This window comes from Nyctereutes procyonoides, unplaced genomic scaffold, assembly GCF_905146905.1.
Source record: "Nyctereutes procyonoides isolate TBG_1078 unplaced genomic scaffold, NYPRO_anot_genome, whole genome shotgun sequence".
Taxonomy (NCBI): domain Eukaryota; kingdom Metazoa; phylum Chordata; class Mammalia; order Carnivora; family Canidae; genus Nyctereutes; species Nyctereutes procyonoides.
Window position 1 is genome coordinate 23,066,981 of NW_026575120.1, and position 15,486 is coordinate 23,082,466.

The 15,486-nt window shown below is 53.5% G+C and overlaps 1 protein-coding gene across 1 annotated transcript; it reads right to left on the minus strand.

Moving 5' to 3' along the window:
• Positions 1–229: 229 nt before the first annotated feature.
• On the minus strand, positions 230–11,436 carry INSIG1 (insulin induced gene 1). The gene is made up of 6 exons (XM_055335183.1): positions 11,310–11,436; positions 10,364–10,785; positions 8,052–8,176; positions 7,381–7,547; positions 6,931–7,030; positions 230–2,187 (listed from the first exon to the last, which is right to left on the minus strand). The coding sequence occupies exons 2-6, from the start codon at positions 10,758–10,760 to the stop codon at positions 2,158–2,160; spliced, it is 819 nt and encodes a 272-aa protein (XP_055191158.1). The 5' UTR covers positions 10,761–10,785; positions 11,310–11,436; the 3' UTR covers positions 230–2,157.
• Between the last annotated feature and the right edge of the window lie 4,050 nt (positions 11,437–15,486).

A 15,486-nucleotide genomic window follows, 5' to 3' on the forward strand; every position in this document is an offset into this window, starting at 1 on the left:
TCAGTGTGTGTGGGGGGGCAGGGAGTCAGAGTGGATCCTACTGCCGGTCACCTCCCAAATTCATCTCCCACTGGGAGGAAAAAATACACTTAAGCGGTCTTTCCCCAAGAGGTTGTGTAAACGCTGAGTCAAGTTTGAAGAACCATAAAATATTTTCCCATTCCAAATTCTAACACCCCACGCAGACAAGCCCCCTGCCCCTTTAAAGAAAAGCTCGTAAATACAAGAGTTGGTTTTGAACCTTTAATAAAAGTAAAAAATGAATGCAAAAAGAACACAGTGCTGAAAACTTAGTATGAATGTGAATCTCACTAGATGTTTGTATCTGATATAGTGCAAATTTTGTTCAGAGTATTTTACATTTTTACAAACACAAATCACTTTGGTTCATATACTTGCTATAAAGTATTGGCAAAAAAATTCTTCAGATTCACATTTTTTTTTTTTGGCTACATTATTTCTAACAGATAAAGATTTACTTCCAGTTTCAGAGAAAAAAATACTTACTGTTTGTACATGATCAAGTATATTTTAAAGATTCAATTACTGCTTTCACCTAATAACTTCTGGTTTCTCATAAGATGCTGACCTCTTCCTTGAGAAATCTTTTCACACACGGCTAATCATCCATCTTCACTTGCAGAAAACATGTAAGGGGTCAGTGCAAAGTTCAGAACGATCTCGTTGACTTTTACACAAAATTCCTCTAGAACAGATTAGCTACACAGTCACCGAAAATCTATTCCATGGTATTTTTGTCAGAACAAAACCAAACAGGCGCGACGAGACCACCACGCGCACATCCGCGGCCGCGGATGCCAGTGACTCCGACCCCCGTCCTGCCCACTGCCTGTTTCTAGCCAAAAGGAGTCTCCTAATGAAGTCACTTTCACAGGATTTAAAACAAAAACATTTCAATTGCAAAATACAAAAAGGTAAATTTGTTAAGTAAAAATGACAAATCTACTAAACCCACAAAACTGGAGTATTTTCAAAGGACCAGGGCTCAGTGGAGGGTGCAACAGAACTGAAAGAAATTATTGCTGAATTTTGCCTCCATGCAGCACTGAAATGAATGGAGAACCCCTCTTCAACATCTCATACGTTAAAAAAAATAATAATAAATATTTAAGAGAATACAAGGCTCAGATTGGTTTTCATATACATTGCACTTGAAGTTTGAGACCCAATCCTCGCAAAGTGGGTCTAATATGGTCTATGCCATTAAGTGAATACATTGTGCTCACCGATATCTTTGAGTATTTAGAAACACCAAATGTTCAATGTGGTGACATGTGCACGCGTCTTTTTACAAGGCAATCACAGATTGCAAATTCCATAGGGCTGTGGAAAACTTGCCATGTCTATTCTGGAGGATTGAAGAAACACCACACATGACTCTGGCTCGCTAAGACTGAGACACACGGCAGACAGGTACTCCCTCTCAGGTGGGTATGGATTTTGGATGAGACTCGTCAAGTACCGCGGTGAGAACTCCGGTCTATCACAGTGTAGGACTACGGCCTTCGCTGCCCTCTGCACTCAGTAAGATTGTCTGCACGGAATCCCACAGGGGGAGCGAAGCACAGCTGCACACAGCGATGCACACGCTCATGCGGCACGGGAGTGTGAAGCGTCTCGGCGCGGGCGCGGCCTCCCGGGGCTCACTGCCACACAACTTCGCTTTTTACACAACCCTATTCTTAGAAAAAAAAAATCTTTTGGATAAATATTATTCCTATTTTTCCACACTTCACCTTTGTTAAGCACCATCAAGCTATCCCCTATGGGCACGGGTACAAAACCAGGAGCTGGTAATTAGGCTTTAGTTCAAGGCTTTGAAATATGGCAACTTGCTTTTAATAACATAAATGAGATCGAGGACTCGGGGAGCCGTACCCGCCTGACGCCCGCACCCGCTGGGGGGACGCGTCTCTAGAGCAGGACGCAGGCATGGACGCATCAAGCAAGGTACCATTTTGAGATAAGCAGTTCTTCACTTGCTATTCTAAGACAGGTGAGTCATTTCTCCGGGAGTCACTGGTACAGTCAGCCCAATCTAAATAGATCACTGCGGAAAAAAGATAATCTTTGCCACAATCCAATGTCACAGACTCTCTTCCCACATCGTGCTCCTTCTTCGGGGGGTTTGAAGACTCAGTCACTGTGCGGCTTTTCAGGAACGCCCTGCATGGAAGGAGAGTGAGAACGTCAGTGCCCCGTGTGTGCACAGGAGGAGAGGATCTTCCGACAGAGAGCGTGGTGGGGATAGGACATGTGGGAGCCACTGGCGCAGAACGGGCCCCTGTGACCTCCGCAACACCCTTGGCCGGGAGCCACCTGTCCTGCCCAGCGCGGAGCTGCTGCACAAGTGGAGGCAGGACGACATCCGCCCCAGCGGGGAGGCCGTGGGATCCTGTGTGGTCAGGGTGCCGGGGGTGCACGGTGATGACACCAAGACGCTCACACACTGTAATCTAGGATGCACACGCTTCTGTGCACAGCAGTCTGCTCCCCAGGAAGGGGGCCTCTGTCCTGACCTTTACTAACATCTGGGTTCCCCCGGGGCAGCCTGGGGAGACCGGCCTGGCTCTAGGACGCTGAGACACCTGTGCCCCGCGCTTCCTCGTCTGAGGCCCACAAGAGCACGCCAGATGTGCGAGTGGCTCGTGCACATGGGGAGATGCAGAAAACATGGCTTTGCAATCCACTGTGCGTGGGAGACCTAACTCGGGTCTGGCGTTAGCATAAGGACACATGTGACCACCGAGAGGAGGTGATGCTTGGCCTGGGATGGAGAAGACACGGGGCCACAGCCTGAGAACTGCAGGTCTTGGGCAGAAGGGGTCCTGCAGTGATGACCCCAAGATACCCCAAGGCGGGCCGTCGGGAGCTGTGTGCTCACAGGGTGGGTGGCACACCCCTGACCAGCTCACCTCGCGTCCCTTCCACACCCGCCGGCGCTGCTCTGACTGCCACCACCACAGGAAAGGCAGTCAGCTGTCCGTTGCCAGGAGGCCTGGGCCTGGGAGTGGGAAGCAGAGCCGCGCGTCCCCTTCCTGGGGCAGCTCAAAGCCTCCACGTTTCCAAAGATTGAAGCTACAAACGCAGAGACGCATCATTTTCTCTGGAACACCTGGGTGGCCACGCAGCTCCCTGAGCCACGGGATGGGAGTAGGGCCCATCTACGGCTTTGGGACCCAGGGACCCTGGCAAATAACCATGTGTCTTCCTGAGGGAGGGAGCCAACGGCAAGGATGGAGAAGGAGCCCGAGGAGAGTGGGTGAGCAGGGCCGTCAGAGGCCCTCGGGGGGAAGGTGTCCATCCTGGATCAGGGGTTCGCTCTGAGAAAGTGCCCCCACAACCCCAGGCCCCGTCCCACCAGCAGCCTGAGGGTGGAGGCCTCTGGCAAGGGCGGCCCACAGCCACAGCCAGCCCAACTGGCAGCCCCGTTCTGGACGCCGGGCAGCTTTCCTGGAAGTAAGCATGGGAAGGGCTTTTCCAGTTTTGAGCACCGTTAGCCTGTTTTTACAAATAAGAAAGCTGTTGTTTTTTCTGTTTCTTTGAAGCAGGGTAACAACTAAGGAGGCAGGCTCAAGCATTCAGACTCTCTCCCTGAAAAACCTCTTAACTCCCTGTCGTTTTTAAAGGCAGGGGTGCACACGAGGAGGAAGGTTCTAGCCAGGGAGGACTTGACATCATGGCGCCAACATTCAAGATGCCACAGAAGCACTTTCTAAGGCTGACAACTCAGGGATCCACAGACTCACACTCACACCACAGGACCTACTCGCCTGGGTCGTCAGGGTGCAGACTCGCCCGGGTCATCAGGGTGCAGGCTGCCCCAGGGGGAGGGCTCTGGGCCCCCAGCCCTTGCGGTCCTCCCAGCAGCCTCCTGGGCCACCTGCTGCTGCAGCATCAAGGGAGAAGACCCCCAAACACAGGCCCCAGGAGAACCTGGTCAGGCAGGGCACCTGGATTAGGATTCATATTTTATTCTTCGGTCATGCCGCAGCCTGAGACATCTATAATTTCCCGCACTCCCAGCTCTACCGGCAGGCAGGACACAATTTTAGCTTCATGTACTTTGCTATCGCAGCAGCACCACTGCAGACAGGGCCCAGGTCCCGCACCCTCACCGCTGCAGCCGGAGGACTCATTTGGCTGCAGGTGCATTCTGCCAAAGATTCCCCGGGTCCACTTTTATAAGACTCTCTTGCTTCCTCGAGACTCGTGTGTACACACTTCCAGGGATGGAGGTCAAGAGGATCAAAGCGGCAGGGTGTCAACTGCCACGTAATGCCAGGGTGGTGTCCAGGAAGGCTTCAACCTCCAGGAGCCAAGTCAGGGTGGGTGTTGGGCGGCTGTGGTGGTGGCAGGGCAGGAAGGCCCCCATCCCAGGGACCTCCAGGGACCTCTAGGTGAGCGGGCCCCATGTGTTCACAGCGGACCTTCCTGGCTCCCTCACCACCGCCCTCCGCAGTCTACACTATCACTTCCTACACACATCACCTGCGCTTTACATTACAAAACTACCATTTTTACTGTAACTTTTTTTAACAAAGATGAGAAAAATCAAACAGACCCTACAAACCATGTGCAGTTCTACTTTCCAGAAGGAGCAGCTCCTGTAAGGGGCTCCTGACCCCTTACAGATGCCTCCCCCCCCAACTCCCACAAGGCCATCCTCACCTCAGGGGCCAGGGCTGCCCGCCAGTCCAGATGGACCTGGACTATACAAGTGGCTTTAACACCTGGCTCCCCACTCTCAGGCCTCCATAACACCCCTACGCAACAAAGCCAGAAGCTTCCAGAAGCTGTGCTCCACTCTAGCACGACTCTCCTGGCTTCCTCCAGCACTAACAGGGCTGGGGGCATGAGGGCCAGCAGTTTCACATGTGCTCACCCTCGTCCCATGCTCTCCACCTAGAGAACGGGGACTGGGCTGCCCCCACCCTCGAGTGGCCAGGAGCAGCCACTTGCTGTCAGCAGCTCATCTCGGGGGCAACCACAGGGTGTGGCTGGTGGTGCCACTGGTCCAAGTGAAGGGAGCCCCCACTTCTGAGGACTCTGCCAGCCTTCCCTGCAGCTGGGACCCACGGGGAAGGAAGGGTTTCCATTCTCGAGGACAGAAACAGTGGTGCACGGGGTGGGCGCAGAGCCTCGAGACGCCCGCTCATTCTGATGACCTGGGAGGGGAGGTGACTATCGCTCCCCACGTTTCAAGGTATGAGAACATCCTTATATAAGTCTCTCCACTTTTAAAGGCTAGGGAAGAGCAAGCTTCAGTAAGGAGAACTGCAACTCTGTGGCTCGCTTGTTTTATGTTTAAAACTTACCTTTATCAAACTTTCACTTAATTCTGATATTTCCACCAAAACGACGGGGGGGGGGGCGCGCAAGGAACATCTGCTAACACAATCTATAAGCAGCGGTATTTTCAAAGGTATGACATGTATGACTCTTCAAATCAGTTCCCTCCAACCATTGACCATTTCTCGGTGCTTATAACTCGTACCCGTGGAAGTCACTACCTCTACGGGACTAATGCTCACTTCCCAACCCCGGCTTAACCCTTCCCTGCAAATACATAACAGCACCAGCCGAGCAGCCTGAAACCACAACATGCAACCTGTTGAACGTCATTCAGATTTTTGTTTTATGAAGTCACCCTGTTGACAGCAGTTTTACCCCAAAAGCCATATTAGGAGTTCTCTACTGAAGCTACTGAAACAGAAGCCGCACGCAACAAGCACTGGTGGACAGACAGAGGACAGATGGTGGACAGATACAACCAGGTGACGTGGGCCTGCCTGGTTCTAGTCGGACAACTAGTCAGTGGGCTGCATGGGGGGGAGCCAGTGCATGGGTGTCTCATGTGAGGCTGCAAGAGTCAAAATAAGCAAGCCAAGTCCTTTGACCCTCACTGGGGCTGCAAGAAACCGTACTTTCATTGAGTTCCCATTTTGGGCACTGGCTCCACAGAATTGCAAGGCATGGAGGGAGGGACGGTGAACTCCAGAACCAGTGGGACATACTACACATTTTATCTTTCTGAAATTAGTTCTATTTTTGTGAAACAGCCAAGTGGCCTTCAAATTCAGCTCCCACAAGTGAGTATCAGCTGGCACAAATAAATGTCCTGTTCTATAAATAGCCTGAGGGACTGAGATAAGTTTTCTGAGAAAGCCCCAGGGCTGATGTGAGGGCAGTGGCCCTCGTAAGACTCAGCAATTCTCTTCCGTTCGTTTTACTAAAGCCCTAGAGTCAAAGTCAACTCCTGAGAGAACTTTCTCGTACTAATGTGTTCAAATGTGAAAGTGTAACTACTACTGTATGTGAAGGTAGAACCACCAAAATCATCCCTGACTCCCTCTGCCCTTCCAGGTCTCAAGGAATGGTCAATGGCTCCAAGCCGTGTGACTCCCTCTACAGCCGATGGCAGGGCTTCCAGGGAGGCTGAGCCAGGTCCCCCAGCCCAGGATGTGCAGGGCCTGTCTACCCAGGCCTCAACCTGGGTGCAGGGCCTCTGCTGCATCTCCTGCCCGGGCATCACCTGCCCTCGTGGGATGGACGGCGGACACCTCGTCATCAACTATTAGCCATTTCAGTGACTTTATCTGCCAGCCACTGGACTCGTTGAGAGCCTAGAAAGGTTGCTGAATGCATCTATAACATAAGGGGTCACCCGCCAACGCTGGCTGCTTCCTAGTTCATCATGAGTTCACAAATCCCAAAATCTTTATCATTTAGCAAAGAGTTGTCTTGGTATCATTGGGTTTTTGTTTTGTTTTGTTTTGTTTTTTTAAATTTATGCTTTTCTCTGTAATTGTTGTTCCTGGGTCTCAACCACACATTACAATGACTCGTGGGCAGCCACTTTATCGGGCGAGCGATCATGCACTGGGAACAGACCGCCGCAGGACCTACCATCGCCAGCTGCCGTCCTATGTTGCCCACGGTGACGCCTCCTGAGAAGAAGATACACGGCAGCCAGGAGCGGATGTAGAGAAAGTCTGGGGACGTGTATCTGCAGAGAAAGCAGAAGAGATGGTACCTAAGCAGTCAGTCTCCCCGAGCCTGGCTGGCCTCTGGGGGAGAGTCCACCAGTGGGGAGACGCACGATGCGCAGCAGCCACAATGGGCTGCAGGACAGTCCCGTCTCACTGCTGCGCTTACTGCCACTGCTTCACTTCCCTACGGTAAGTTATGGGTGGTACATTTTTAACATGGGAATCAACAGTAAGTATTTTTGAGAATTTCATGCCTAAGTCAACATCATGTATTAAAAAAATATGGCATCTCAGTTTAGTGGGCGTTTTTAATAAAAGTGAAGTCATAGCTTCTAGGCGACATAGATATGCTAGAGAACATACTTACTGATAGACACCATTGTACACCAGCAGCTGAGTGATCAGAGTGGCCAGGAAGGCAATAGTGATCCCAAGCCCAAGGCCACTTCTTGAACGGTCAAATGTCCACCAGAGGCCCAAAGACAGGGCTGCTAACGTCAAGGAGAGCTGGACGTTATTGGCAAAATCCAATTTCTGGTGATGCAAGGTTAAGGACAAGTCCAGTGATTTTTAAGATGCTCAAAACAAGCCAAAGGAAAAAACCAACAGAACAAGCAAACAAAGCCACTCAGATCCTATACATGTTGTCATTAGTATGTACCACATAAGTCTCCATCTAAAAAACCCTCCCCAAGAACAGGGACCCTTGGCCTCCTCTCACTGGGCCACAGAAACCAGGTCTTCTTAATGGAAGATTATGAGGGTGAAACGTAAAAGAATTTATAAAACCAATTCCCAGGAACCAGGAGCTACTGTCTGACAAAACAGAAAGTCCACTCTGCTTCTCGTATTATTTCAACAGTTTCCTGAACTATTCTGAAAACTCTATACACCAAGCAATATGCTTTGAAATAAAATAGTTGGAAGAAGATCATTCCACTAACCTATGAGATAATATATACTCGTTAGAAGTAAAAAAGTGCTTCAACATATAACCTAAGGAAATGCCCTGGACGTAGCACATCCTCTGAAGGATACAGCGCTGGCGTGGTTGATGCCAACAAACACAGCCACACAGCGCATCACGCTGGCCCACTCTCTCTTAAACTTGTGTGGTTCTCCCAGGTGACTGTCGATGCAGGGGTACAGCAAGCCCACCACAGCTGCCAAAGAAAACAACACCACACATGAGAACACGCCAGCTCTATGACAACAGGACTTCTAAGTGCGATTAACAGATTATTCAAACCAGTTCTTTTCCTAGAAAACATATATGCTATAATACAGCATTTGAATTAAGACTAATTTTTGTTGGTCTGTTTTTCGTTTCGTCTTCCTTGACTACAAACAAAAGGATCACACTGTTTTTGAGAAATTGCTGTTCTTCAGTTTAATTAGACACAGAACTCAATCAGGCGGCGGGGGGGGGGGGGTGTGTGTGTTAATTATCCATATAATGCTGTGACCAGTTAGCCATGCTGAGCCACCCCTGTGAGTCCAGGTCCTGACTGTGGGAACAGCCTGGGACCAGGCCCAGGGAACCAGGCCCCTGGTTCACTGTGGGCTCTGATGGGACCTGGATCCTCATGTTTGTTTCCTCATGTGTAAAATGACAAGGGTTATGTAAGCAGAAGGCGGAGTAGGAAGAGTTAGGGAGTTCACAGGCACAGATTTTTAAAGGAGAGAGGACACAGAGAACTTAGACAGGGGGAGGGTGTGGCACTCCGGGACATAGTAAAGGCAGGGAACACACAGGGTGCCTGGAGGCTGCTGGGGATCCAGGCCCATGGGACCAACTGTGGGACATGGGGCTCAGCACTTAAAGATGCCAAGTGCAGAGGCTTGAAAGCCAAGGAGCAGTTCCACCTGCTGTCCTAGGAAAGGAGTAACTAGTTCAGGTTCCTGGACAAATAAGGGACACAGTTCTGGTGAAAATAATCAGTGAAACTGAGCGTTTCAGTTTCAATTTTGTTTTACAGTTTATCAAATTCTAATTTTAAGAGTTTTGAAAACTGAAACCCAAACAATTCTATAACTTATTTAGCTATAACTTAATCTTACCCTTTAAGGTTAAAGGGTAAAGAGGCACAACCGTACTGAAGAATTTTGCCCTATGCTTATCTGGTAATTTTTTTTTTTTAAAGGAGGTATGAGAAACTGAGAGAGCGCAGAATTCCTTGACGCTTCAATTGCAAATAAAACCTAACCTACAATATTTCCTTTTTAAGACCGAATTTTTGATTCAGAGAAAGAACTACTGTACCAAATGTGCATGAAAGATGGGATCTGCTCTAGGTAACTTTCTCAAAAAGGATTTTTAATAGGATAGCTGTATGATTTAAGGATTTAGAAAGGCAAAGTAGGATCCTACCTTTCTAAGAACAGAGATGAAGGCACTGTACCCACTGAGTGGGTGCTCTACCCCCACCCCTCACCCGGCAGTGACTGACGTGCCCTGGCCAGAACACAGCTTCCACTCCCAGCCCTGTGCCATCCAGCTGTTCTCAGCCAGTCTGCTGCAAAGAGGATGTGTCTCCACAGTGCAGGGGACACACCCAGACTCCAGGGAGGCAGTTTGCAGAGTTATGCACAGCGGTCTGCCGTTTACTGTGTCCCCTTAGACAGGGATGCTTAAAGTCTCTGCACCCAGTTTCCACATCTGTGAAATGGAGCCATCACAGAGTACTGTTGTAAGGAGTGAACAGGCAAAGCACGTAAAACCCACGGCAGGCAACCCATCAAGGCTGGACACACAGCCCACAGCGCGGCACCCCCGCCACGGCTGTCCCACTTAGGTACACCTGTGCTCTGCCCAGCAGAGCGTGGCTCCGAGGGCAAGGGCCGAGGGCTGGGGCCGAGGGCTGGGGCCCGCCCGTTCTCTCCTCCCGCAGCTGGCGAGGCTGCAGGAAACACCTGACAGCGCGCGTATGCACGAAGGCTGTGCCGCTAGAGAAGCGCTAAGCGGTCTTCCGAGCCAAGCCGTGAGACCGACCACGCGTGGGCACGGGAGCAGAACAAGTGCCCCAGAAGTCAGCGGCCCCCGCGCACGGAGCCTGCGGGCGGCACCCGCGGCACCCCGCGGCCCGCCGGGCGTCCCCTCCGCCCCGCCCCGCCCCGCCCCCGCCCGGCGGGGCCCACGTGACGGTTTGTTTTCGGTGGCCGGCGGGTAGCGTGTTCGCGTGCCGGGCCAATGGCAGCGCCGCCGGGCCGCTCACCAGTTCGCGCGCCGCCAATCCGGGGTGCGCTCAGCCCGGGACCGCGGCGGGCTCGGCGCGCGCGGCCCCCGGGCCAGGTCGGCGGGAGGCCGGCCCGGCGCCCCCGAGCAGCACCCCCACCCCCGCTGCACTCACCGGCCGCCGTCCCGCAGCACGGCGGGACCCACCAGGCCGACGAGAAGATGGTGGCGATGACCTCCTCGGGGAACAGGGTGACGTTCCGCTGCACCTGCAGCAGGTTGAGCACCAGGGCCAGCACGACCCCCACCGAGAACAGCACCAGGCTCCGCTGCACCAGGTGGTGGTGCCAGCTGGCGGGGGAGCCGCCGCCAGCGCCGCGACCCCCCGCCCCGGGGCTGCGAGGCCCGTGAGCGGGCGCGGGGTCCGGGCCGCGGCGGGCCGCCAGCGCCGCGGGGCTGAGCATGTCTCCCACTTTGGCCGCCAGCCCTCCGGCCCCGGCCACCGGGAGGCCTCGGTGCCTGGCGCCCTGGGCGCACGAACAGCTCCAGCAGTGGTCGTCCAGCCTGGGCATCGGTCACCGGGGGCGGCCGGCGCTCCTGCGGGGAGAGGGGCGGGGCCCCGTCAAGTTCGCGGGCGAGGGGAGCTGGAGCCCGGGCGGCCGTCGGGCGGGGGGCGGGGGGCGGGGGGCGATGTGCCGGCCTCGCGGCTCGCGCGGGAAGCCGGGGCTCTGGGCGCCCGCAGACGGCACGGCCCGCGCCCAGGTCCCGCCGGGTGCCCGCTGGGTGGCGCGGGGCTGCGGGCGGCGGCGGCGGCCAGGCGTCTGGGACCGGCTGCCAGCACCGAGCGGCCCCGGTGCCCTCCGCACGCGCCTCCAGCGCTGGCCCGTCCGGCCCCAAAGTTTCCCACACGCCGTCCGCGCGCAGCGCAAGTTACCCGGGGCCCCGGGCAGAGGGGGCGCCGAGCCGACCCGCGGGGGTCAGGCGTGCAGCTCCGCCCCGGGGCCGGGCCCGGGTCCCTGCGGCTCCCGGGGGTGGGTGGGGGCGCCCGGACCGCCCCAGTCCCCGCGCCCCCGGCTCCCGCCCCGAGCTCGGCCCCGGAGTCTCCCACGCGCCCCGCGTACCTGTCCGGGGGGGGCGCCCGCGCGCGGGCTCAGGGGGGAAGAGGTCGCGGCCGGGACCGCCTGGAGTTGGGCCCGTGGCGCGGGGCGCGCGGCGCGGCTTATAAGGCGGGCGGTGGGGCCCGGGTCACGTGACCCCGCCCGGCCCGCCGTCGGGGGGCGTGGCCTCCGCGCGCCCCGCCCCGCCCGCGCGCCCGTCCGCTCGCGGTCTGGTGAGGCGGCGGTGGCCAATCGGAGGCGGGCGGCCCATATGACGTCAGCACACGCCACCGCCGCCTCGCGCCCGGCGCTGGCTCGGGAGCGCGGACGGCCGGCGGGTGGACGGCGGCGGGGCGGCGGGGCGGCGGGGGCCGGCGGGGCGGCGGGGGCCGGCGGGCCCGGAGGGGAGGGGAGAGCGGGCGGCGGGTCCTCCCCGGACGTGGCGCACGGTGGCGTCTCCTGCTAACCCGGCCTCTGCACCGCGCCGGCAGCAGGTGATCGCGCTGCACCTGCCGCGTCACCTGACGCTGCCCCTGTTGTGCCCAAGATTGCGAATCCGAGAAACCACCGAGGAGCCGACGCCGATGCAAGTACCTGAGGGTTTATTTGCAAGCTCGAGCTCGGGTCCAGGCGTACTCCACACGGCCGAGCAGGGGCTTGGACCCCGAGGCGAAGGAGCCCAGCCGTGTCGTAGGGGTCCGTGCCCAGTGAGACTGTAGCGCACATAGAAAGTCGCACAGCCACGTCGGTCCGCGCGCAGGTGGCCGACTGAATCACGATTCGCCCCATAGTGGCCATCTGGACTAGCCTATTATTCTGGTTAGAATTGGCGCGCAGGTTCGGCGGCAAAAGACGGGGTTTTCATTCTTTGGCGGCTGAAAGTCAGAGGCCCCGCATTCCTAGGTGTGCTGGTTTCTGATCATAGCCGAACCAGGGTGAGGCCGTGCCTTAAACAATAGGCAGGTCCTGGGGGGGGGGGGGGTTACAGGAGGTGGCGGGTGCAGCACAAAATGGAGTTAGTCCTGCTCTGCTTGTCCAGGGGTAGGGCATTTTCGTTAGATTTCCTGGGTCCCACAGCCCCTACCTCTCCTGTCTGGCCCGCTTCTGCGGCGCCCGACGGTCACCACACCTGCTCCCCGGCCTAGGTGGGTGGATGCCCGGCTCGAAGCCCGGCGCGGAGACGGAGCTGTCGGCGTGTGTGTGCTTCCCGGCGGCCTAGAGGGGTCCAGAAGCCCTTCTTAGACATGAAATCTTTGATGAAAATGCAGATGATGCACTTTTCATTCATGCAGTGACTTCTTCCACGTTCACGTTGCCTTTCCTTATTTACGGAAAGCAAACCATCACAAGTACTGCAGAAAAACAGAAAATGTAAACTCTTATTAAACTTTACTCTTCAAAAGCAGATTGCTTTACCTCGTCGATGCGTAATGTGTTTCGACCCTGTTTGCCACATGTGTCACACCATGCCCCGTGCTAATCTCACATCTTGTTGAGCAAGATGGTATTAAGATGTTCCTCAACAGTAGCCGGGGAAGAGTCCGTGGTCTTCCGTAGTGTCCCCAATCAGCAGAGATTGAGAGGAAGTTGGGACTTAGAGCAGATCCTCTGGTGGCTGAGAGACCCCGGGGGCTGAGGCAGCATGAAATCCCATTGCATGTGGCATCTTCAGTATCAGGGTTTGTGACTCGGTGCCAGAAGCTTTAAAAAAATGGAGACAGCCTCCTGAGATACTCATATTTCTCAAAGTTCCTTTTCTTTGTTGGGTGGGGAAATGGGAGGGGAGGGTTCACATGATTTTTTCAATGATAAAACAAGAAACTTCAGGAAAAAGTAGCCTTACAGTGGCTGTGTTCCGTGACTTTAAGGGGTGTTTCATTAAAGTTTTGAGAAGCACAGCATAAAGACACTTGCCATCCATTAATTAGCTTGTTACTATTGCGTCAGCGTCCATGGTGGGTTTTCTGCTACTGCTAACTTACAGGCCAGACACAGCCTGGTTATGGTGTAAACACCCTACAGCCAGTCCATCATGCCAACCCAGTGTGAACGTAACCTACTAATCTTTTCTACATCCATGAGAGCCTAAGTTTTTAACAAGTTTCTTCATCATGGACTATGACAAAAGTGTTTTCAAACACTCCTGCATAATCGAGACCTATCATTTGCTAATAATGAGACTTGTTTGCATTTCTTGGGCACGACCCAGAGTGGAAGTGGGTGGGATGGAGGGGTTCCGTCTTCACGTCTCTCTGTGAGAAGGGCAGAAGCTGGCTTTCACACTCTCTCTGTGTATCCCTCTCTAAACCCTGATCACCACTATAAACCTTGCTCCCAGAAGTTCAAAGCGCTCTTGACTTCATGGCATAGTGTCATGTGGGTCTTGGCCATTTTCTCCACGCATCTACTGTAAGTGCACACCGTTGTAACACTGGAATTTTGTAAAAGCAAAAAAATGAAAAGCTGCCCAACTGTTCACTGATAGGAAATCATCTGGCTCAATGACAGCACGTGTATCCAAGGGACGCTATGTAATCACGTCACTGCCGGCTCAGCCATCAGCAGCCAGTGTTCTCTCTCCCTTCCCCTGCCATCAGCCTGCAGTGCCATATGCAGGTGGAGAAGCACTTCTTTCAATCAAGGTGTGAATCTTGTGGACGTGGATCTGCATCAGCCTCGGCCCTGAAATGTCGGCATGTCATGGACTCTATCAGGAAAGACTAGTAAATGCAGGGAGCTTCTCACCAGCTTTCAAAAACTGGTCCATTCAGGTATATGAGGCCCAAGAGGCAGGGGGGACTGCTCTTCCCTTACCTGCCAAGCTGCTGTGTAGGTGGATTCCTTACAGCACTGAAATTAGCATATCTGTCTTCTGGGATCTAAGATGTGTTAGGTTTTCTTTATGTTTTTTTTCTCTTGCCGTTCTGCCTGGCCATGCAGACTACTCCAGTGTCGCTTTTAGTGTAATACCCTTATGTACAAATACAAACCTTATGAAAATACATATTTTTAAAAAGATTTACTTATCTATTTGAGAGAGAGTGTGTGTGCAAGTGGTGCAGGGAGAGGGAGTGGGAGAGAGAATCTCAAGCAGACTCCACTCTCAGGACCAAGCCCGAGGTGGGGCTGGATCTCACGACCCCGAGATCATGACCTGAGCTGAAACTGAGAGTCGAACGCTCAACTCACTGAGCATCCCAGGCGCCCCTCATGAGAATATTTTATGGGTTTCTGTGTTGTCTGTCTCCTGTGTGGAAACGGACTCTCCATTTCATGAGCTTATTGGTGTGTTAAGGTCTGTTTATGTGCCTATTTCTCTCCCTGCCCCAGCTGCTGGCCACACAGTCCAGCCTCTGACCCCTCATTCCCTCACATCTGTCCTGGGACTTTGTGAATCAGGAGCCCTCCGGGAGCCGCTTCGAGGCCCAGGGAGCCTGTGGGAAGTGGGAGGGCTGCCTGTGGACTATGTTCTGTTGGGTCCTTGCTGAAGGCTGTGGATGTGGCCTCAGTACTGCTGCCCCACGGCCTGTGGTTTGCTCCAATGCCGGTGGAATCTGGTCCCACGAATGAAGTTAGGCTAGGGGAATGGCAATGGAAGAATGTGAGTGTACCTTGTGAGGCTTGCAAACCACAGGCTTGGTTTCGGAAACAATATTCAAATATTTTGAGAATTTGCAACTCCATTATCCCCAGTGACGTTGTTATTGTTGCAGCTTCTCTAATACATAAGGGCTCTCTGTTCCCCCCAGCCCCAGTCAGTTACTCAGAGTTAAGTATTTAGGAAAATGTGTTCAGGAGAGCATTTAGTTCTTAATTACTTCATTTTATGTTAATCATTCATTATAGATGGGCCGGCATGCAAGGAAAGTTTACTGTTGGTAATGGACCAAATGCTGTGACGTACTTTCTTCCCAAATCACTAACTCAGGACCCAAGACCTCTGTAGCTCTCTAGACACAGAAGACTCAAGGGAGGAAGGGAAGGGCCAGGTGTCTAAGACCTTTGAGAGGTCTTGCAGTGAGTGCCTATGGTCTGTATTCCTACTATTGTTTTTTTAAACATTAATAACCATTTATAATAAATATTTTTAAGAATAGGGTAGAAGGCTAAGTATATTGTTTTTAATAGAAGAACACATGCTCATTTCATTCAGAAAATATGAAAGAATATATTTTATTTTAGTATTTTTTAATTAAAAGAT